The 24,794-nt window shown below is 18.8% G+C and overlaps 3 protein-coding genes across 3 annotated transcripts in view, besides 15 other annotated features; all 3 read left to right on the top strand. All coding sequences in view use genetic code 6, as the record gives it.

The window, feature by feature from the left end:
• Positions 1–658, top strand: part of IMG5_069910 (hypothetical protein) — a gene marked incomplete at its 3' end in the record, with an annotated part of 847 nt that extends 189 nt beyond the window's left edge. The window contains exons 1-2 of the mRNA XM_004036756.1: positions 1–38; positions 628–658. The exon at positions 1–38 is cut by the window's left edge and continues 189 nt beyond it. Coding sequence (XP_004036804.1) covers positions 1–38; positions 628–658 — 69 coding nt within the window. The remainder of the gene's footprint in view (positions 39–627) is intronic.
• A 482-nt stretch (positions 659–1,140) lies between these two features.
• IMG5_069900 (hypothetical protein) lies at positions 1,141–1,839 on the top strand (the record flags this gene model as incomplete). The annotated part of the gene is made up of 1 exon (XM_004036755.1): positions 1,141–1,839. The coding sequence occupies one exon, from the start codon at positions 1,141–1,143 to the stop codon at positions 1,837–1,839; it is 699 nt and encodes a 232-aa protein (XP_004036803.1).
• Positions 1,840–1,847: 8 nt separating this feature from the next.
• Positions 1,848–1,900: a microsatellite.
• Positions 1,901–5,911: 4,011 nt separating this feature from the next.
• IMG5_069890 (hypothetical protein) lies at positions 5,912–6,511 on the top strand (the record flags this gene model as incomplete). Its single annotated transcript, XM_004036754.1, has 1 exon — positions 5,912–6,511. The coding sequence occupies one exon, from the start codon at positions 5,912–5,914 to the stop codon at positions 6,509–6,511; it is 600 nt and encodes a 199-aa protein (XP_004036802.1).
• A 136-nt stretch (positions 6,512–6,647) lies between these two features.
• Positions 6,648–6,700: a microsatellite.
• A 1,237-nt stretch (positions 6,701–7,937) lies between these two features.
• Positions 7,938–8,005: a microsatellite.
• Positions 7,944–7,987: a microsatellite.
• Positions 8,006–9,552: 1,547 nt separating the features above from the next.
• Positions 9,553–9,604: a microsatellite.
• Positions 9,605–11,948: 2,344 nt separating this feature from the next.
• Positions 11,949–12,008: a microsatellite.
• Positions 11,958–12,008: a microsatellite.
• A 2,603-nt stretch (positions 12,009–14,611) lies between these two features.
• Positions 14,612–14,649: a microsatellite.
• Positions 14,613–14,649: a microsatellite.
• Positions 14,650–15,455: 806 nt separating this feature from the next.
• Positions 15,456–15,496: a microsatellite.
• Positions 15,497–15,960: 464 nt separating this feature from the next.
• Positions 15,961–16,019: a microsatellite.
• Positions 16,020–17,411: 1,392 nt separating this feature from the next.
• Positions 17,412–17,503: a microsatellite.
• Positions 17,433–17,503: a microsatellite.
• Positions 17,504–22,817: 5,314 nt separating this feature from the next.
• Positions 22,818–22,853: a microsatellite.
• Positions 22,854–22,915: 62 nt separating this feature from the next.
• Positions 22,916–22,953: a microsatellite.
• Between the last annotated feature and the right edge of the window lie 1,841 nt (positions 22,954–24,794).

The following is a 24,794-nucleotide window of genomic DNA, read 5'->3' as shown; positions in this document are numbered from 1 at the left end:
TTTATAAAATTACAGGAAAATAAAAACATTAGAAATAAGTAATATTTATTTATTTATTAATTTAACCTGGTTTAATTGTTGATTAAAAGATTAATAATATATCTTTATTATAATTATTTTAATTTAAATAGCTACTTTAATAATAGACCTGTTTGCTTAATACAAAAAATAACGAGATATATTTATAAATCAAAAATCAAAAAGTCTTATACATAAGCTTAGATAAATTAAATGTACGAAAAATGAAATAAAAATCTTTCATAAGATTATGCATACTTAATAAAAATATATTTGTTTGCATATTCTATAGTCCAATAATTCCTTTAGGGATAGTTATAGTAAATATTTGCAATCTTATCACTTTATTTTGTTTTAAAAAAGTACTATTTTTTTCCTCTATTATGACATAAAATAGAATAGTAGAAGCTAATTAATGGTGAAAGCATTAAAAATATTGTTTAGTGATGAAATTTCATATAATATGTTATAACTTTTAGAATTTATATTTCAATTATAAGTGTAATGATTTATTTAATTTTACAAATTTTAAATTTAAAAATAGTTATTAAATGTACTAATATACTTTTTTTAATTATGTATTTATGTAAATATTAAATTGAAATAAAGGATTATTAACTACGAATCCAGCAAGTTGTGATATTTTTGAAAAAAAAGAAAAAAAAGATATTAGATGAATGAGATAAGAACACATTTAAAATTTTACAAAAAATAATGAATTATTAATATAAGAATTTTATATAAATAATTATGAAAAAGTAAAATTTAAGTAACATATTTTTTTTCATTTTAATTTTTAACTTTATTAATAAATAATATATTTATTGATTTTAAAATGAGAATTTATTCTTTTACAAATTATTTAAAGATATAGAATTTTCGAAGTAGGAAAATATTAATATATTTTCCTATTTTACTTTTATAAAAAATTATACTGTATAAATTAAAAAAAACATATATTATTTGAACAAATTATTTATTTTATTTTTCTTTAAAAAAATCTATATCAAAAAATAAAAAAAACTATTATTAATTTTTCTCACCTTTTTTTTTTAATAGAGTTTTTTAAAAAAAGAATACAAAAAAATAAATAAAAAAACGCTATTTTCGCACAATTAATATATGAAAATTCTCTTAAAGGAAAATAGTTTATTAAAAAATAACTTCTAACACTTAAGAAAAAATGATATGTAAAGCCTTCTAAAAAACAATATCTAATGGTCAGAAAAGATAAAAAATGAGGATCCTTTATTTTTCGAAAAACTAGCTAAAACCTAAAGCCCAAAATTTTTATGGATAGGTTGTTCAGATAGTCGTGTAGCAGCCGAAAGGCTTACCGGAATGATCCCTGGAGAACTTTTTGTTCACAGGAATGTAGCTAATTAAGTAATTCACACAGATTTAAATTGCCTTAGTGTAATTTAATATGCTGTTGATGTGCTAAATATTAAAGATATTATTGTTTGTGGACATTATGAATGTGGAGGTGTTGCAGCTTCTATAGCAAATCCGAAATTAGGCTTAATTAATAATTGGCTTTTACATATTAGAGACCTCTATTTAAAACATTAAGTTTATCTTTAAAAACATCCATAAGATAAAATTGTTAATATTATGTGTGAAATTAATGTTATTGAATAAGTCTATAACTTAGGAAATAGTACTATAATATAAGGAGCTTGGGATAGAGGATAAGTTGTTAATATTCATGGATGGATTTACGGAGTTAATGATGGAAGATTAAGGGATTTGGCAATTACTTGCTCTAATTTAAAAGATTTAACCACAAAACATTAAAAATATCTAGATTTTTTAAAATGAATTAATATTATTATATTTTTTTATTTATAAAAATATTAATTTATCTTATTTACAAAATATTGATTATTATAATAACTTATTAATAATAGCATATATAAAATATTTAATCAAAAGTTTTTAAAAATAGAAAATTAACCGTATATTTTTTAATATTTAAACTAAACTAAACTATTCTATCAAAATAATTATTTTGTTTATAAATATAATAAATTATTTTCATTTTTTTTTTTAAATAAAAAATAAATAAATTTTATTTGAAAAATATTTTTGTTAAACTTTTTCAAATAAATTTATTTATTCAATTATATATTTATTAAAATTATTTAAATTTCCTTTATTATATTAAACCTAAATAAATTATATATATCTTTTAGTTTTTATTTATTAATTTGACGGCTTTATTTAATTATTTAAATTTTTTATTTATAAACTTTTATGTAATCTATAATTAAAAATTACATTTTTCTAGTTTTAATTAAATCTTTTAAAAACTTAATCAAAATTATCATTTGGTATAGTAGTAATACACAAATAAATTTAATATATCGATTTCAATTGCAATTATTTTATCAAGATGAAGATTCTAATATTTTACTTCTTTATATATATGAAATTTAATCTATGCTATTAATATATATATAATTTTATTTTATAAAAGTAATAATTTTATATTTATTAATTAAACTAAATTACTTTTATTTTATTTTTTTGCCTTTTATATTCTAAAAATTATTAATATTTTGAACTGTCTTGACTTTTCGATTTAATATAATATACTCTTTACTTTTATTTATATTATACTATAAGTATTATTTTTCAATGTAATATACAATTTAAAATAAATATATTATCCTTATTATTATTACTTATATAATTTATGTATAAATTAAATTATTCTTTTCATATAATTCTGCATATTTAGTTTAATATTGAAGTTATTAACTATTAACTTTGATTTTTATTTATAAATAAATATTTTCAAATATAATTTTTATTACTTTCTTAATTTATTATATTATATTTTATCTTAACTTATAATTAATTAAATAGTTAATATTAAAATAATTATAAGTAAATTCTGTGTTTTTTATACTATTTATATTAAATTATAAGAATTTTAATTGTTTTTTTTTACTGTCAAAATACAATAATATGAATAAATATATTTTTTATTAATATTAGATTTTAGAATGGATAAATGTATTATTTCTATTCAAATAATTAATTCAAAATATCCATAACACATATCATAATAAAATAAATAAATGATATATAATGCCTGTTATAAATTAAAGCATTAACAAAACAATTGAATTTTCTAATTTGAAAAAAAATAAAAATTTAATATAATTTATAGTAATTAACTTTATTTAAAAAAATAAATACTTCTCATTTTTATATAATTCGATTGTTAAATTAAACTATTAATAAATTAAATGAAAAAATCAAAAATAAATGGACTCCTATACCATAAAAATAAGGAAAAATATTAATATTATTAAATTAACTATAATTAGAGTTACTTGCTATTTATCAATTTTAGGAATCTTATACTTTTTAGATAATTTTTTTTGTTTATTTGGAGCCTGATATTTTTATTTTATATTATATACTCAATTGGTTTTCATATAAATTATTTTTATAATTAATTCAAATCTTATACTGTTTTTATATATTATAAAATAAATTAGCTTATTCGTAATAATAAAATCTAAATTTTTAAGCTTTTTTGTTAATTATTTGAATTATAATTACAGTGTTTATTGATTAAAAATTTGATTAATTTTAATTTTTTTTTTTTGCAATTTTTTTAATTTTTGTTTTCAATTTTTAAAATTTCTAAAATATAAAATTATATAAGTAATATATAATGAAGTTATAATCTTAAAGTAAATTAAATTTTTATTAAATATAACTAAGTAAAATTAAAATAAAGGTGAAAAAGATGAAAAAGATAATCTTTTTAAAGAAGCAAAATTAATTTCATATGTAAAAAAATTAAATAGAAAAATTTTGAAGATAAGATTAAAAAAAATTTTAATAGAATAAAAATTTCGAAGATAATTCAAAATAACCCAATTTTCAAATAAATGCATTAAAGAAACTAAACTCACATTTAAAAGAAACAACATAATTAATGGAACAAGAAATGAATAAATTAGCAAATATTAATGAATTAGTAAAAGGAACTTCTGAGAAGTTCTAAATAATAGATAATATTTATTAAGGTATAGAGTAATATATTAAAATTTAATATAAATTAATAATTAGATGGATCATCAAGTCTTTAAAAGTCTAAATTCTTCTTAAAAGAAATAGAATCAAGGTTTTATAATATTTTTATAATAATTTTTTAAAATATAAAAAAATAAAGAAATAGAAAAAATGTACTTATGATTTATTTAAGTTTTGCATATTTTTTGTTTGCTGTTACCTTTGTCATCACTAGAAGGTTATTTTTCAGAGATTTTTATACATGGAAAAACTCGGATAGAATTTCAGATTTATGACAAAAATTTAAAAATATATATATGTTTTGAAAATACAATATAGATATATACTTAATTAAATTATATTTTGTTTGTTTGTTTAAAAAAATAAAAAAATAATGTCTAATTATTAATAAAATCTATCAGAATTAAAATAGTTATATCATTAAATTGTATAAAATGATCAATTAGGCTCCTATTTTAAGGATGACATAAGTTTATTAGAAAAATCAATTAAACTACATTAGGAAAACGAAGAAAAATCAAATATTTTAAAATAATTATATAATCAACGCCTACAAATGCACTAAAAGGAAGAAAATTTCAAATAAAATTTATAAAAAATAAAATAATATTATGAAAACCGAGACAATATAGAAGATAATCAAATAGATTCCATATACAGAACATTCAATTAATTTAAAGATGAGCGTTAAATTTTGTTAGAATCCTTAAAAAACATCAACTAGAAACCATAACAGAAATATAACCCTGAAAAAGATTAGAAGATATCAATTGTGGACTTAAAAAATGAAGAAAATACTATTTTCCAATAATACATTCCCGGAAATTAAATTAAATTCCAAGAATTAGGCGAATTCACAAAAAAATTAAACTCTGAGTTAAGTTAATCCTTAGTTTTAAACAAAATAATGTCCTAATATAACTACGCATTTCCCCATGTTTATAACTATTCTCATTATTAAAAAATAAATAATATTCATAATAATATAGAAAATCAACAAAAAAACTTATTTCCTTTAGAAATCCCAAAAGTAGGTCCATATACCGAAAAACTAATCTAAAATGCTCCAAGAGGTCTAAAAACTGACGATCATGTATTCGAGTTTTTTAAAGCCGAGGAGGCCGATATACTACTCAGTTTAAGGTACATGGATAGATTTTCATAATAATACAAAACTCTTGAATAGAAACTCAAATATGTATAGGAAATTATAGAAACCATTTCAAATAAAAATTTAGACAGTAAAAATTTGGAATTAGCTAGATATGGATAGATTCCGTTTACAAGTAATGTAAATTAAATTTTGAAATAGGAAGCAAGGGAACTTTATTTGACAAAAAAAGAATAAATAGAAAAATATAAAGCAAAATTTGAAGTTCGAAATAAATTGGTAGTTTCGGATTCTTATTTGCCTTAGAATGGGTTTTATTTGACATTCGAGTTTGTTAATTGGATACCATTTTTATATGAAAAAATTTATATAAAATATGGATTTTGCAAAAAAAGTTAATAAAAATATATCACTTATAGGAGTACAAGAGAGTTTTTTACTGAAGAAAATCCAATTTCTAAGTAAAATGTATATTTTTATGAAAATTTTATTCTTTTTATATATTTTTTTTAAATATAAGTCCTAATAATACTTGCTTTTTTGGATGTTAAGAATTAATTAAAGGAATAAAAGCAGAAAACGATTAACTATTTTATTTAGAATTATATGTGGCACAAAGAGAAGTAACTTTATATATTTTAGATAAAAAATTAATAAAAATAAATACAGGTTTTCCCTTAATAATATGTATTATTCGGATGGTCTTTACATGAAATTTTCGATTAAATGGGTGTTTTTTTAGGAGGAGCTTTTAAAATACCTTTATATGATAAATCTTATGAACCCTAGATTTTAAATAAGATTGGTTTACCTTATTTAACTAATGGCTTTCTTTATTTTAAAATGTTTTTACCTGAGCATTTCCCACCTTATTATTGCATAGATCCATATGCTGAACATTATATAGTTCCTTAACTTCATTTAAAAGAATAATAAAAGCTTTAGGAATTAGTAAATATGAGAAAAATATAAAAAGAATAACATTCGAAACATGAAGGAAATACAGATAATGATTAAAAAAAAGCTGAAGAAGGTATTTTAGGTTATAATTATGATTATAATAAAGTTGATATAGATACTATGATTCAAAGGGTTACAAAAGAGTTAAATAAGTTTTATGTGGATTAGCTTTTGGATAATAATAATGCTGTTTTGGATAAAAATAATTAAAAGAAAAGTATTTATAAGGGAACTGGAAAAAATTTCTGGGATATGACTATTGATGAGAAAATTAGAGACTTAAAAAGATAAGATAGAATTACTAAGTAATATAAAAAGATTAAACAAAAAATAATAAAAAAATAGGATAATATTAAAAATTTATGAAATTAGTGAAAAAAGCACAGAATTTAATATTATAGGAGGTATTTATATAGGAGCTAATATTATAGAAGATGTATTTAATAAAAAATGTGAAATTTAACAAAAAATATTTATTTCAGAAGAAAAAAAAACTTGTTTGAATAAATATTTTTAATTGATATAAAAAATATTCTTTTATTATTAAATAAATATAATTATAATAAATTTATTCTTTATTTTTAAATAACGAAACCTCCTAACCCTTCCGAAAATGAAGATTAAATTATAGGATGGCATTATTAACCTTTAATAATTCAAAAAGAAAACAAATTCGATATAAATTATTCACTATTTAATTTTTTTTTATATTCTCCACCTCCATATTATCCTCCTATCGATTATTCTAATCTAGAAAACTCTGATATAAAAATAACTTATGTATTTAAAATAAATATTTATTTATAAAAATAAAAAAGAGTTTAAATGAAAAAAATGAAGAAAAAAAAGATGAAATATTTAATGCAAATAAAGATGAAGAAATTTATTCTCAAAAGAATAATGAAGAAACTACGACAAAAATATACGATTTTTAATAAGAAATCGAGGATCTTTTTTTAAATATTTCTATTTTAGAAATCATAGATAGAGACAATATATTACAAAATTAAAACGAAATTTCTACAAAAATAATAATAAAAGATAAAAACGAGGAAAAGTAAGTTTTCTATGAAAATTTATTTAAAATAGATGACAAAAAACATATTTTTAATAAAAATATATACACATAAATTTCTCAAAAATATATCAAATAAAACTATGAAAATCCTAAAATTAATATTATTTTTACAAATTAAAAAACTAATCAAATTTTAGGTGAAATTGAGTCAGAATTGTTTTAAGATTTTCAAATATTCAAAGAAGGAAAATTTATCGAAAAAATTCAAATTTTATAAAATACAGGAACACGTGTATATGCATGTAGTGATCTTATTTTCGAATTTAAATATGAAAAAGACGATTCCAAAAACATAGAAGAAGATTAATATTATATCATAAATATATTAAAAATAGATAATATACTATCTAAAATAGAAAATTTAACATTTTAAATTTTTCTTGAGGTAGAAAATTAACCTATTTTAGACCAAAATGGACTTAATTGTACTTTTAAATAAGAAGAAAGGACTATTTTAAATAAAAAATAAGCTAATTTTAATTAGATAGTAAACTTTAATGTATTTTTAGTAAAAAAAAATGAATAAAATTAATTTGTTAAGATACTTTTTTTCAGTGAAAAAGATACTATAATAGGATGGGTAGTACATAAGATTTTTAATGAAGAATAAAACGTAAAAATAGGCACTTTTCATCAAAATTTATTTTAATTACCAGTATAGAAATTTCCTTATAACTTTAAAAAAGCATCTTTATCACTTTTTAAATTATGCTTTGAAATAAAATATTAAAAAATATAAAAAAATATTGAAAATGATGAAAAAAATATATAAAATTAAGAAAGTGAAAGCTAAATTTTGAATAGTATAAGTGCTTTTAAACAAGAAAGTTAAAAATATGTGTCTGTTTTTATCGATTCTATATTTAATTATGACTTTTTTCTTCCTATTTCATATAAATTAGTACTTTTGTATGGAAAATAAGTTCACTTAGATGATAATTTTGTTAAAATTTAATACCAAGGAATTGAATATAGTAGAAATTTAAGAAAAAATCAAATAGATATTTTCGAAGAAATCTAAATAAATGTAAATTTGGAAAACTTAAAATAATAATATGGGTTTGAAGAAGAAAAATTATCAAAATTTTATTTCCTATTAACTTTTTAATAATAAAAAAAGTTATCTTTCTGGTATGCCTTTCCTTTATTTGTTGGTCAATAAATCAATATATAAGATTACGATATTTCTTTGTTTGATGCTCCTTTAACTAATACTTAGATTTCTTCTTTGAAAGTTAAATTCGGAATAGCATACACTGATAAAGATTAATGAAAAATAAAAATAAAATTATATATATATATATTACAATATAAATTAATTATTAATAAAAAATTTATTTTTTTTAAATAAAAAATATCCAAAAAAAAAAAAATGTTAGAAGAATTATAAAAGCATATTGAAGAAGAATTATAAATAACCACTAAGAAAAAAAAACAAATCGAAAAAAATTTAAAAGACCTTCCCTCTTAATCCGAAAATGAAAAAAACACGCAAGAAATGACTTTAGGATTAAAAGAATCACAAATAGCCTTCTAAGAATTACAATAGCACTCTAAAATAATTGAAAATCAAGTTTTGGAAATTTCCTAAATCTCTCAAAGTGCTCTTGTGAATTTCGACATATTAAAATATCGTAAAATAAATATAGAAAAAATAATCAATACAATGTCTTCTTTCCAAGAACTAAATAGGATTTTACCTCTTTTGGAATAATGTATATAATAAAAAAATATTTAATAAATAAATAAGCATTTAAAAAATTATAAATCTTTTGAAAATTTTTTAATTCAGGATTTTAATAAATAAGATTTTTAGAAAAAAAATGAAATTTTTTCATAATTAAATCTTTTTGCTAAAAATGAATTCGAAGAAGCCCTTATTTAAAATGACTCCAAAAAAATATAGTTATGTACAGAAATGTTCGAATATTTAGGCTTTGCTGAGAATACATTGGATAGAGTTATTTCTGTATATTCTTAAGATTTAAAAGATTAATTAAAAAAATTAGAAAATGAAATGAATATCTAAATTCCTTAAAATTATAAAAGTAATATCGAATTTAAAGATTATTCCTTTCCTTTTTCTTAATTTTATGTACTTATTTTAGAAAAATTGGCTAATGCTTTTGCAATCTATAAGTCTAATATTTATTCTTTTTATAAGATTGAAGGGATTTTTACAATTCTTAGTAAATTAGTTAATGATATTGCTGATTCAACTATCTAATCATTAATTAAAAAATTAAATTAATATTATGATATAGAAAAAATTAATATTTAAAGAAATACTAAATTATCTAAATAAGTATATTTTATTTATTTTTTGAAAATATATATAAATATATATATATATATATATATATATATATATATATATATATTTTATTTTAAATAAAAACTTTTTAAAATTTTTTTATATTTATATTAACAAAAAAAAATATAAAAATAAAGGATATGAACAGAATAGATTATTATTGTGATGAAATAACCAATATATCAAACCAAAATGAGAACTTTAACTAACATTTATTTGATTCTATAAGTGAACTAATAAATACAGAGCCTTTAAAACCAGAACATAAATAAGAAAAGATATCCTAAGTTCGTTAAAATATTGAACAACTTCAATCAAATAAAAAAATGCTTGAAGTAATGGGTTTATTTATTTAATATCAGTAAGTCCATTTAAGTAATTAAATAAATTCTATTATAGAAGAATCTCCTTCTTTTAACCGTTTTTGGCAATTTGATAAGTCTTTTTTCCTTCCTTTTGTTGAGTATGAAGAACCTTTGGTTAATATTTCTAAACTACACGAATTTCTAGATGAGATTTTTTTCGTTCTAAAAAATGGGGCATCTAGGGCCTTGGAAACATTAAATAAAAGTACAGCATGTGCTATTTTAAATTATATAAATAATACAATTATACATGAAGATTTATACTATATAATAAATAAATTAATATAAAAATTCGTCAAGAGAGAATATTTTAACTAAAATGCAATCTGTTTTTAGGCTAGAAACACTGTACATAATACCCTTATAATAATTCTTTTTAACAATATAGAGATTTTGAAGGAATATTTAGTTAAACTTAAAAACAATCTAATTTAATCTTATAAAGAATTATATATATCTTAAGAAAATAATAATCAAAATTATAATGATATGGTATTTTTCTCTATAGAAGATTTTATTACTAATAATGAATAAAGATATAATAATTTATTAGAAGAAAAATTAAAATTTTAGTTGAGTTTTTAAAATTGACCACAAAATAATTAATTGAAGAACTCAAAAACATAAATTTTACAATGAATGAAAATTAATAGTAAGAATATGAAAAAAACTATTTTTATTCGCAAGAATTCAAAATTAAGTTCAGTTTATATCTAAATTAATGGAAGAATTAACTCACTAAGGATAATTATGAACATTTTATAATACATTTATCAACTAATATAGCTAAATCGCTTGAAATAATTATCGTTTCGAATAAAAAATATCATCTTATGGGCGCTTTTTTATTAGATAAGGAAATAAGAAGTATAAAATTTTATTTTATATATATATATTATAAAAAAAATAGGTATTTCTATATTTTTATAAAATGTTACCCTTGCAAACATAAAACCTTGCTTTAATAGACTTTAATTGATTTGTGAAATACTTAAACTTGAAAATAATTAAGAAATGTAAGAATTTTTTACACTTAGTAGTGGCGATTTTACTATGGAAGATATTAAATAATTAATTAGATTAAGAGTAGATTTTAAATAATAATGAATATATATATATTTTTTTTTTATACATGTTTCATATATACTTTTTATTAATTATTCATATCAAAAAAATAAAATAATATAAAATTAATTTCTCTTTATAAAAAATAAAATATATATTAATTTATATTATATTATTAGATTTTAATTTTTATAAAATTATAAAATATTTATATATAAAGTGTTTGTTTAATATTTTTTCATAATGTATTATTTAATTCTTCAAGTAATTTTAAATTATTATTCATTAAAATTTTATTAACTGAAGAATAATTATTTTACATAAAATATTTTTATTACCCAATATTTTATTATTAATTTTTTTATTTTAAAGGAACTTTCTTTTGCCTACTTTATTATTAAGAACATACTGTATAATTTTATTTATTCTTTTTATTAGTCTTTTGACCAAAAATAACATTAGTTTATTTTTTAATTAAATTTTCATTCTCTAGAGTATTATTTGGCAAAGATTTTTTACTTTTCAATGCATTTTATATAGATTTTGACCTTTATTGCTAACAAATTTTAAAATAATCAAAATTTCTTTCTGTGATATTCCCTTAAGTGAAGTTATTTTATAATTTTACAAGTGATTTCAATTCATTTGCATTTAAACCTTTTTTTGCGATTATCTTTTTCAATAATTTTTCCTTACATTATTAATTAGAGGAAGATGTGAAAATATTATTAGTAGAATTATTTTTATTTAGAATTTTTCCTATAGAATTTCTTAATTTAATTTCCATATTATTTGCACTTTTAATATTTACATCGTATTAGTTTTTTAAAACATCCCTTTGTTTTTATTAAGAAACTTTCTTATTTCTATCTATAGGTGTTTTTTCAGTTTTTTTTAATTTTTTTTGAAAATTTTATTTAATTTAGGAGATAATTATTATTATTCATCATGTAAATAGAAATAATTATTTACTATTTCTTCTTTTTTCTCAATTTATTAATTATTTTTTTTAATTTTAATTATATTTTCTTATTTTTAATTCTTCTATATACTTTTATCTTCTATTTATTATTTTTTTATATTATTAATATTATTACAATTATCATAATAAGATATATTTTCAAATTATTCATTTTAAAATTTATTTATTTCAACTTGTTATTATATTTAACATAATTAATTCATTTTATCTTCCTAAAAATCATTATCTTTTTAAATTTATTCTTCTTAAATATTTTTATTTTAAACACATTCATTTTCCATAACATTAATCTGTTGTTACAAAAAGTTCTATTTTTTTATAATTTTTGGTGATTTTTTCATAACTATCTTTTATTATTACTTAACAACCACAGGTGATATTTTTCTTTCCTAATTTCCTTCAATATTATTAACATTTTAATTATTATTATTTTATTAAAGTTCAATTTCATCAAGTCAGTTTATATTTTCCTCAATCTAATCCTATTGAAATCCCATATACTCCTCTTCTAGTACTTTACTAATATCCTCCACATTAAAATCCGCTTTTTCAATCCATAATGTATTAGGTGGTCTATATTCGTTCCTAAACATCGAAATATATTCTATAATATCTCCCTATTATAACCGTTCTACCCAAAAAAAAATGCCTTTCTTTCCTCTTAAAAGGCTCAAAACATACTCTTTTGGTACACAAAGTTATATAATAGCCAATGCTGCAGCTTAATTAGTAGAATCCCAATCGAATTAAATTTCAAAGACATTTTTCCAGATATTTTGAGGTATTAAATTTTCATTAACCCTCCAGAATTTAAACAAATTCTAAATGGGAAATTCTCGCTAAAAATTATACCCAAGTCCACATAAAGAGCCTAAAATATTCAAGCCACCCGTTCTGCATTCACTTTCTTTAGAAATTAATAAAAAATCAATAATTTTAATAACATTCTATTCCAATAAATCTCTTTTTTCGCTTTTTTAATATGAGTAAATATGCGGTTTTACCCAATAACAAGCCATTCCATAGCATAAAGAACGTATATTACTCCATGGACTTAACATTAATTTTTAAATTGAAGGAATTAAATTTAGTATATTTTCAAGGCGCAGATTTTCGTATTCTTTTGAAAAGTAATTATCTTCTCTTTATTTACAATTAAATACTAAAAACTCAATTTAATATGAAACACAAGGCGGACAAAAAATAGTCTAAAAAAGCTAGTCTAACAAAAGGAGAGTATTAAATTACATTTTTGGATCATTTTTGGAAAATTCAAGGCTCGTTTTACACAAAAGACATACACTTCTTATCATTGAGATAGTCGTTGGGGATAATTAAGCGGTATTAGTGTCTAGTTATTTATATGTTTACTCATTTTCGTCGTCTTCATGTAGATTTAGGGCTTTTAAGTAACTTTAAAGAAGGTTCTTTACTAATTGAAGAGCCCTAAGTCTTATTTTTGAGTTGTTACTTTCTATTAACTTTATTAAGTGTAAGTTGATGTCCTCAAAAGGTAAATTTTGGAAATTTTAGGGGGTAAGTCTACTGAAAAATAAGGCAAGAATATTCATTTTTTAGGAAAAAAGCCTATATGTTTTTTAGAAAGATTTTTTATCAATTTTTTGTTTTTTTTTTTCATTTTATAAAATCGGTTCAGAGTTTTCTTTTAAAAAATATTCGAAAAAATTAAAAAAAGAATCGAGATTTTTTACACTAATTTAAATTAAATTTTCTATGCTTTTTTAACAAAAAACCGAATTGGCATCTATTTAATTTTCTATTGAAAAAAAAGAAAAAATATGATCAAAAACAAATACTGATATAGGATATTAATAATTTTCTTTCCCATATAAAATATTTAATATAATATCGAAAACCTCAAATTAACCCTCATTTTAATTAAAAATTACTTAACTGCAGTAAACACATAAAAACTCTTCAAAATAATAATTCCATTATTAAATTTATAAATTCTATTATTAGCAATTTAAAGGTTTTAAAAGTATAACTAAGAACTAAAACAATTATTAATTACCTTATTTTTCATCTAAAAATATACTTGTACGCTCTAAAAGTGGCTAAATAATATCAAAGACTGAAATTTCGTGATTAAAAGGGAGAATTTAGTACAGAATTTCCCATATTTTGGCAAAAATATCCAATTAATCTTTCTATTAAAGGGAATATTCAATCCATAAAATTAAGGGTTATATAAACATTTAGACTTATATTTTTTCATTGAAATTAACTAAATAAAAGTCTTAATTATTTTCAAGTTTATGAAAATATTTTTTAATAATATTCTAGTCTTCTTTTTCGTTATAATTTAAGTTCATTTTCTATATAATTATTTAAATTAAATCCAGCATTTAAAAAAGCTTATTTAATGTAATATAATTATTCAAATTTTAATCTAATAGATTAATTAATGTTTCAGATATCCAATTTATTATATCATTTAATTATGAATTTTTAATACTCTATATTATTTTGAGTTTTAGAGTTTCCCATAATTATAATGCATAATATGATAAATTTATTATTTCTTATTATTATTAGTTACTTTTTTTTAAACTTTCTTATATTATATTTAGTGTATTTTTAAAAAAAATAGCTCTAATCTATATAAGTGTTCAAAGTTATTTTTAGTTTTATAAAAATAATATATATATATATATATATTATATATAAATATATATACTTCAATATCTCCTTAACATATAGATATAATTTTCTCAGCAATTCTTAATATAAATGTTTTTAATTCAAAATTTAACCCTTTTTTAAATGCAAAATTTATAATAATTTCATTAAAAATAGCCCTTAAAATTTTTAAGCTAGCCGAAGCTAATATTTTAATATATTTATCTAGAAACTCATTATAATCATTTTAACATTTTTCATTTTTTTTTGGATAACTATTAATGCAATTATACAACAAAATTATTAAATTTTCCTCTAAACTACATCCTAAATTATCAATAAGGTATCCCAAACCTTTAATTGAAGCCATTTTTATATTTTCATTATTATCATATACATATATTATCAAATATTTTACTAAATAATTATTGATTTTTAATAACTCATTATAAAAATCATTATTTTAATTAATTAATGTCTAAAAATTTGTATTACCTTCTGTTTGAAAATAAATAAGACTTTAATATGCCTTTATTTTATCGTTTTGTGTGTTATAATAACATAAAGAGTCTGCTTTTAAAAGCTACATTTTAGCTGCATTTTGAAATCCATATTTTATTAATAATAAGTACTTACTTTTTCGAATATTTCGGATGCTTATTGGTATTTTTTTACTCCAACTAATGCATTTGCATATAATATATCTGTAAATACACTTTCTTAGTATTTTTTAGATTTTTTAAACAAAAGAGAGTAGTTTAAGAGGTTATATAACTATATTTTTTGTGTTTTTTATTTTTTTATTTTTTTTTAAATAAAATACTTGATTTGGATTTGGTTTTTCATTTAAATTAAAACCGTAGATTTTAATATTTTTAAAGCAAATTTTGAATAAATTTAAAGCCTTATTTTTATAAATATTTAAATATAACTGTATTTTTTTTATAAATTACATCTTCTTTTATGAGTGAATTGTTCAAAAGATTTTTAATATTTTCAAATTAAGGAAATAAATTTTATGTATTTTAATTAATTTAAAAATTTAATTTTATATATTTATTGCATATTTCTAGTATATTTATTTAATAAACAGTATTGTCTTCTTCATTTTGTGTATTTTTAATATAGTTCTAATGCATGAAATTGAAAAATTATCTACAAAAGTCATTAGTAGTATTCACAGTTTCAAAAATTATTTTTGTACATAGAATTTGTTGTTCTTCTATTTCTATTCGCGATTCTAAAATAAGGTTTTATTAGTTTTCTTCTATTATCAATTTGTTATTTTCTTTTGCATTTTCATCAAATAATTTATTTTTTTAAACGTTTAATTAAAATTTTTTGTCTGTTAATTATAATTCTTGTAATAATGACATTTTTTATTTATTTATTTTTTTCAATGAAATTTTTATTTAATTTTTTTTTTTAAATTAATAATAAAAAGAGCATTATAATTTAAAAATAATTAAAAAAAAAAAAAATATTGATAATGTTTTTTTTTTTTTTTAAGTTATTATTAACAAATATATATAAAACAAAAACACCTCTAATACATTTATTAAAAAAGTTTTACTTTATTATATATTAGTTCATAAATTAGAATAATTATGATTTTTAATATCAAATAAATAATAAAAATATATTAAATATTTCTAAATTAATTAATATTTATAATATTTATTTTTATTTACATATTATAACAATTTTTATAAAAAGAAACATTAATTTAATAATAAATATTAATATGATAGTTTTGTATTTATTTATAATAATAATAATATATGAAATATAGAAATTAATAAAATAATGTTTTAAATTACATTTAATTAGCTAAATATAAAATTATAAATATAATTATTATGTAAAAAAATTATAATTATTATATAGAATTGTATATTTATATATATTACTTTTCTTTGTTTTAATTAAAATTAAAAAATATATATAAAAAGAAGATATTATTTAAAAAATGGATACATTTCTACCATTTTATAATTTCAATAAACAAAAGCAAATCAAAAATCAACCTTTTGAAGAGTCTTTCTTTATTTAACTTTTAGAACTTGAAGATTTTGTAATAAAGAAAATATTAACAAAAAAAATAATTAATTAAATTATTGATTTATATAGAAGATGTGTCGAATATTACGACATAATTAAAGACCCCATAAAAATATACTTCATGGAAAAAATTCAAATAACACTAAGTCAATACTTAACAATTATATAAAATGAAGATGAATAATTAAATAAAGAAAAAATTGATAACATGTTAAAAATAACTAGCGAAATAAATATTTTTGGAAAAGACAATTTTTCAAATAGTTTAGGAATAAGTAACAATAATGTTTCCGGTTCTTTAAAATCTCTTTCAGAATATTCCCGTTAGGAAATGAACGTGAAATATATATGTGGTGAAAATAATAAATTTGATAAAAATAAACTCGTATTATATGGAAAGAAAATATTTTCTAAAAACATCTAAAATTATGTCATAAATGGAACACATAAAGAAAAATATAATTTAGAGTAAAAAAAATTCGAAAGAGCTAAGCGACTCTCTATGTACATGTCTATTTAAAATGAAAATAGACATTCTACATTGGATAATATTTTACTAAATTATTAATAAAAAGAAGAAAATTATGATTAAATTGTAAATAAAGATATAGAAAGCCAAATTCTAAATATTTAAAATAAAATAAATAAAAGAAGAAGTAAATCTATATTTCTTTTATACTTTATTTATTTAAATTTTATAGAATCTAAAAACCTTTCTCATGGAAAATATTCAATAAAATAATGAAATTAAATTGTCAATAATTATAAATATATAAACTTATATATATAAATATATATATATATATGTATATATATATATATATATATATATATATATATATATATATATTAATTGCATTATCTTTTCAATTTATAATATTTATTTTTTTAATGTAAAACTATATCATAAAAAAGACTATTTTAAAATACATATTTATAAATATATTTATTCTCTCAAATATTAAAAAAATAAAATATGAATACTACAGAAATAAATTTACTAAACAAAATATACTAAACTCAATACTTTAACATACTCTCGACATCAAGTAAACAAAAATTAATTCAAAAAATAAACCAGAACTATTTAAAATAAAAAGACAACGAAAAAATACTTGACTACACCTAAATACTAAATGAATACATTCAATTTCGCTTATTCTAACATTCTTTATCTTCTCAAAACGAATCGAATATCCAAAAGTCTCAGCTTGATCTTCCTTTTTAACTATTCACCTCTTCTGAATAAAAAAGAATCGAAGAAATAATAAAAACATCAAGCTAATTAATAAAAAGTGAAATATCAATGCAAACATTTCCATTAATAAAAGAACTTGAAAAAAAATTGAAAAAATACGTTTCTAGAAGAATATTCTTTTTTAGATGTAATAGTATTTTCTAGTTTATAAAAATGCCGAATATGGCCAAAATTATACATTGAAATATCAAAAACAAAAAGCAATTGCCAAAATTAATAGACTTCTACACTTTATTCTTATAGAATTTCCACGAAGAAATCCAATATAAATTTCATCCCACAACAATAACCCAAAAATATGTAAAACACCTCGAAAAATAGCATAAACATAAAAAAGAAGACAACTAAGGTCTAATAACAGCAATCCAAAGCAACGATTTCGCAAAAGTAGAAACTTTACTAAGCTCCAAAAAAGCCAATATAGAATGTATAGAAAAACTAAAACTAAAACGCCCTGCACATATAGCCTGTGAAATTGGAAGTCTAGAAATTTGCCTTTTACTCGACTAGTTTAACTGTGATTGGGAAACTTAAGACTAAGAGGAACAAACACCTTTATTTTATGCTGTTTCTAGCCATAATTTAGATATAGTGAAGTTTTTATGTGAAGAAAAAGATGTCAATATTAATCATTAAGAATATTAAAATAGAACAGCCTTTTATTTAGCTTGCTTTGAAGGTTTTATGCCTGTTATAGAGTACTTATATAGTAAAAAAGTTAATATAAATTAGCCATCTAAATTGAATAGGTGTGCTTTATCTAAAGCATGTTATTTAGGCCATGTGAATGTAGTAAAATTTCTTGTTAGTAAACCTGAAATAAATATTACTTTGCAAGATTCGAATGGTAGAATTCCTTTGCATAATGCTGCTTGGGGAACTGAAGGAGGAAAATATGGCAAAAGAAGGGGCACTTTAAGGCTTTTCGACTCTCCAGAATGTATAGAAATACTATTAGAGGCTGGAAATATGGTAGATTATAAAGATTTTGATGGAAATACACCTGCTTCTTCTGCTGCATCGAGTGATGGAAGGGACTCTTTGAGAGTTTTATTAAAAGCAGGTGCCGATAAAAATGCAAAAACTAACAATGGGGAAAGTCTTGCATGGTTAGCTTGTAGATATGGGCATTTGGAAATTCTGAAAATTTTAATAGAGGAATTTTAATGGGATAATTTCAATGAAAGAGATTTATAGAAATAAGTTTCTGCGTGTGAAATTGCGGGTATTTTTGAGAATTTTTCGTGTTTTGAATATTTACTTAAGTATTGGAAAGAAAAAAGGAGTTTTTGCCGACTTTTTTTTTCTTTGGAAAAATTTATTTTAGAACTTAAAAAAAACTAAGTCTAAATTTTAAAATTTTATATGAATTTTCTCCATATTGAAAGACTTGAAATTTCTCCATATTTTTTTGTAGAATAAATTTTGCCTTTAGAATATTCTTCGTTGTAATTAATCGAATTTTTAATAGACAATAATTACTAATGTTTTTTTTCTGATAATCGACTTGTTTTTAATGCTCTTTTATAAAAAGATTACATCTATTTAATCCAAAAATACAATAAATACTATAATTTTACATTAGATAATTAATTGATATACAAATATATAGAAAACAAATAAAACCTAAAAGAGTAGAATTACCAATTTTTCATAAAAATACTTACAGAATATAAAAACCTTGAAAATTTCTTAAATTTTCGTGAAGAATATACATAGAATTCTTTTCTACATTTATTTTGTAAATAATAACTAACCCAATGGATATTAGAACTACTTGAGCTTTTCGAGTAAAAGCTTTTATAAAAAAATATTGAAAAAAAAGATTAAATAATTAAATTTTTAAATTCTAAAAATGCTTAAAATCTTACACCTTTAGATTTATGTTTAATTAACTAAAATACTTTATATTTACACAAAATAATAAAGGAATATATACAAAATGATTTAATTAAATCCATTTATAAAATCCCTATTTATACAGTACAATAAATTACAGAATAAACCGTATAAATAGAAAAATAATTTACCGCAAATATAAAATAGTTTAATTATTTAGAAAACAATATTTTAAAAAAACCTATCTATGACATTAATATCGAAAAAAGAAATTATGTTTTTGTCTAAAACGAATTCCAAATAAAAGAATTAATTCAAGAAATTGAAAAATTCGATATTTTTGGAGTTGATGTTGAGTATTATTACGATTAAGAAGAAAAATTCGGTTTTATATGTACAATTTAAATATCTACTTTATAAACTGATTTTATATTAGATACTCTTTTTATGAGAGAAAGTATATACAAAATCCTTAATAAATCTTTATTTTAAAATGAATAAAAAATAAAACTAATGCATGGGTGTGAAAATGATATTTTGTGGCTTTATAGTGATTTTAGAATAAATCTGCTTAATTTATATGACACATAAAGGGCTGAAAAAATTATTTAAAGTACTCCAAATTAAAATTACTCACTTAAATAAATTGCATACTAATATTTGAATATTTAATTAGATAAGGCTTATTAAACTTCAGATTGGAGAATTAGACCATTGCCTTAATGTATGATATAATATGCTAGAATGGACTCTTTTGTTTTAATTCCAATATATTATATTTAGTTAGATGAATTAAAGAAATAAGAAAATAACATTTTTTAACTTAAAAATGAATGTATAAAAATAGTTAATAATTATTAGAAAAATAATGATAGTTTAAAAATTAAAAGATAACTTATTATTCAAAAATAGTGATTTTATTTATTTTTTTCTTTTTAAAAATTCATATATATATATTAATTAATTTAGATTAAAAAAATTAATAATTATATTATTTAATAAAATAAGTAACTATAAATTTAACTTTATAAATTTAATATAATAAAATAAACTAAATTTAATATTGGATATTAACATAATAATTTGCATGAATTTTGATAATGCAAATTACACTGAAAATACATGTAACACCTGCCATATAACTAATTTAACAGAACCAAGCTTTAAAGAATAAATGGATATAATACAATTTGAAGATAAACCATAAAAATTAAGCAAAAAAATAACTGTAAGAACCCTTTAAATATTAATTTTATCAATAAATTCTGTAATAATAAATTTATTAGAAATCAAAAATATATATTTTATGATATTTCTTATCTTTTATGATTTTTTATATATGTTATACTACATTTTTAAAAGCAATAATAAACTGTTTTTTAAAATTTTTGAATTATTATGTTCTTCAGTAATTAAATTTTTGATAATTTTAAAATAATTCGATATAAACTATTTCTTTATTGCTTTATACATATTTAATAGAATTTATTTATATGGAAAATATAAATAAATTAAGCACTTATTTGTATTCGCATATAGATTAATTATTTTTATGATTATTTATTTTATTTGCTAAGAAAATTATACACTTTATTGGATTTTTTTTATGGTTTCATTATCTATCTTTTTAATTATTTTATTAGCTGTTATATGTATGTTTATTAGCTATATTTTTATAGATGAAGAAGATAGTAACTGTATGTAATAATAGTAAAAAGATATAGTATTAGGTACTTTTTGGTTACTAATTTTGATATCAGGATATACATTCGGCCCATTAATATTTATTATAGGTTTTTAAGAAAAATAAAATATAAATTTTAAATATCTGTAATTTCTATTGTATTTTTTAATTTCATATACATTAATATTTACATTAACTTCATTTTTAATTAGAAAATAAATCATGTAAAAAATTTAAAAAAAAAATAGCCATATTTATTACTTTTCATTTAAAAAAAAAGTGTTTTTTTGTAAGAAAACCTATTTTTAAATGAAGACTATTTATAATTTTCAGATAACTCTAACATATTTAATTTAGGTAAAAATAAATAATAAATCCAAAAGCTAGATTCTGAATATATTTTATATGAACCAAACAATCAATACTTATAAAATAATTAATAAACAGATTATTATATAAATCAGTAAAAAAGACCATATTCTATAAGTATTTAGTAATAAAATAATAAAAAACGAAACTAATAATAAGTAATATAATTGAATTATAAAAAAAAATATAAGTTAAATACAATTTTGGAAGAAAAAACTTAACTCGAATAAACTGACTTTTCAAAATTAAATTCTATAAAAAAAGAACGAAAAATTTAATAAGCAAATGAAATTAATAAAAAAATAACTTTAACTGAAAATAAAGATTATTAAACTTAAAATAAATAAAAAAATTTAACTTTTTAGAACTTTTAAAAGTATAATAATAAACTAATTCAATCTAAAATAATAATCCAATATATGATACTAATAATAAGAAAAAAAAATTTAAAGTATGCATATTTAAAATAAAATTGAATTATAAAATCACGATTAAAATTTAAATGAAAAATAATATAATTAAAGTCTGATAGCAGATTAAGTAAATGATAAACTTTGCTTGATTTGTTATTCTAAAGTGCCTGATTCTGTTATTATGAATTGTGGGCATGCAGGTTATTTTTTTATTAGTTTAATTTTTTTTATTTAATATATTAATTGTTTAAAGAAACATGTTTTGATTGTTCTATTCAAATATAAAAAAATTTTGGATAATGCTATAATTGCAAATAAGTATTTTTTTTAAAAAAAAGTTTATATAATATTTATTTATTAAAAAAAAAAGAAAATTATTTCAGTTATAAAAGTTAAAAAAAATTAAATTAGTAATTTATTATGAAATTTTTTGTATTAAATATTATTAAAATTAATAATCTTTTTTTTAAAAAAATTTAGTTTAAAAGTAAAAAAACTATATAAAATTAATTAATAATAACATTTAAAGTTTTGAAAAATATTATTTATTAGTATTATTTTAAAAAATACATATTGAAATTTTAATATTAATATAAATAAATAAAAATAATAATATATGTAAAAATCAATAAAATATTATATAAAATAGAAATCAATAAAAAAAAAATATTTAATAAAATATAATTTATATTTTTTTCTTAATTTAAATAAAAAAATTTAAAAAAATGAATTTAAATTACAATTAAGAAAATTATAAACAGAGTAAATAAAAAAAAACATCTAAATTAATTAAAAAAATAAAAAGACCTTCTTTAAATCCTTCCCCCAGGAACTGAATAAGTTCAATAAATATTCGGAAATTTAATCATAGTATTTGGCGACTTAATAAATTTAAAATCATTATTCGACCCCTTAAATACATAAGTAAAGGTAAAGTTTTGGGGTCAAAAAGCAAATGGTTTATATGCCACATGCAAAAACTGCAATTAATAAATATTAAGCAAATACGGAAATAAAATAGAATATGAAATCCGTACGCCTTAAGTATTATTTGAAAAGTACTTAGAAGACATGGTAAAGTTAAAAATAGATATAGTGGATATCCGTAATACTAAATCAGTTGGAAATATATATGTAAACATGCTTTTATTTTTGAAGAATAATTGGACTTCATAGGAATAAATAAAAGGTCTTTTTCCAATTTTCAAATGTCAAAAGTATTGCAATAAACCAGAAATAAACGAAAAAATAGGTGATATTGAAATCGATATTTTAATTAAATTTTATACACATCCCATATAATTATAAGAAGATAAATTATCAAAATAAATGCAATAAAACCCTTCTATATTACCTTAAAATTTATCTCAAAAAAATATCTCTTAAATAAAGAATGAAAAAGAAAATAAAAAAAAGACTTTACCACATAAGATCTTTTTTTATTAAAAAATGAACTCGAAAATAATCTTTAATCGCCTCAAAATAATAAAAATAATCATCTATGTTCTTCTAAAAATGATATATTTTCTCCTAAAAACCCACAAAATAACCATATTTAAAATATATTTAAAGAAGAAACCCAAAATGACCAAATACAAAAATTAATCAAATAAAAATAAAAAGAACAGTACGAACAAATGTTACAAAAACAGCAAGAAAGAATGCTTTAATAATCTATAAATATAGATCATATAATACCAAATTTAGCCCCCGATCTAGAATTAATGAAACTAAAACTTGATGAAATTGATCTTTTTTAGAATTTAAAAATAAACGAAAATAATTATTTTGATTAAGAAAATATTCCAGATAACATTCCAGATAAAGAAAATTTAAACTTAAAAAAAGTCTCAGCATTTAGTATAAAAATAAATGTTTTTGAATAAAATAATCCACTTTTTAAAAAAAAACTAAATGACCAAAAACTCTATTTAACAATCCATATTCCCCGAATAGAAAATAACTAAATATTATAAGATTAATTATTCCTTTTATGTAGAAACCAATATAAGAATACATACCATTTTGAACAATTTTTTCCTTGCAAAATAGACTTAAATGAATAAAATATATCTCTTTTTACATAAGCGAGTATTTTTTTTATTCTGTATATAGGAAACTCACCTGAATAAAGGTTGGAATTCGCTAAAGGGGAATTTAAAATGAATTAATTATTATTAAAACCTTTTTTAAAAGGTACTTTTGACATATAGATGCTATTTAACATTTCTTTATTGGGAAAACAAGAAAAAACCAAGAAATAATAATTGTAAGAAAATAAAGTAGTGGGTGAATTAAATGTTTAAATTGAATTAATTAACGAAAAAAAGAAGAAATTATTTAAAAAAAGAAGTCATTAAAAAAGATAATGAACAACAATAAATTTAAAAAAAGAAGAGGAAATAAAATATATTAGTTCTTAATATTAATTCTAATTTTTTTATTTATAAAACATATACAAGACATACGAATAATAGGTTTAAATGAATAAATTTTTATTAGGCACAAAGTATATGGTACAAATGAAAACGTAGAGGCTTAAATGAACGAAGTAAATAATTAAGAAAGAAAAGTAATT

This window comes from Ichthyophthirius multifiliis (assembly GCF_000220395.1).
Source record: "Ichthyophthirius multifiliis unplaced genomic scaffold scaff_1120509250382, whole genome shotgun sequence".
Classification (NCBI taxonomy): domain Eukaryota; phylum Ciliophora; class Oligohymenophorea; order Hymenostomatida; genus Ichthyophthirius; species Ichthyophthirius multifiliis.
The sequence above is the reverse complement of the archived record's forward strand: the minus strand, read 5'-3'. Positions and strand labels throughout refer to the sequence as shown.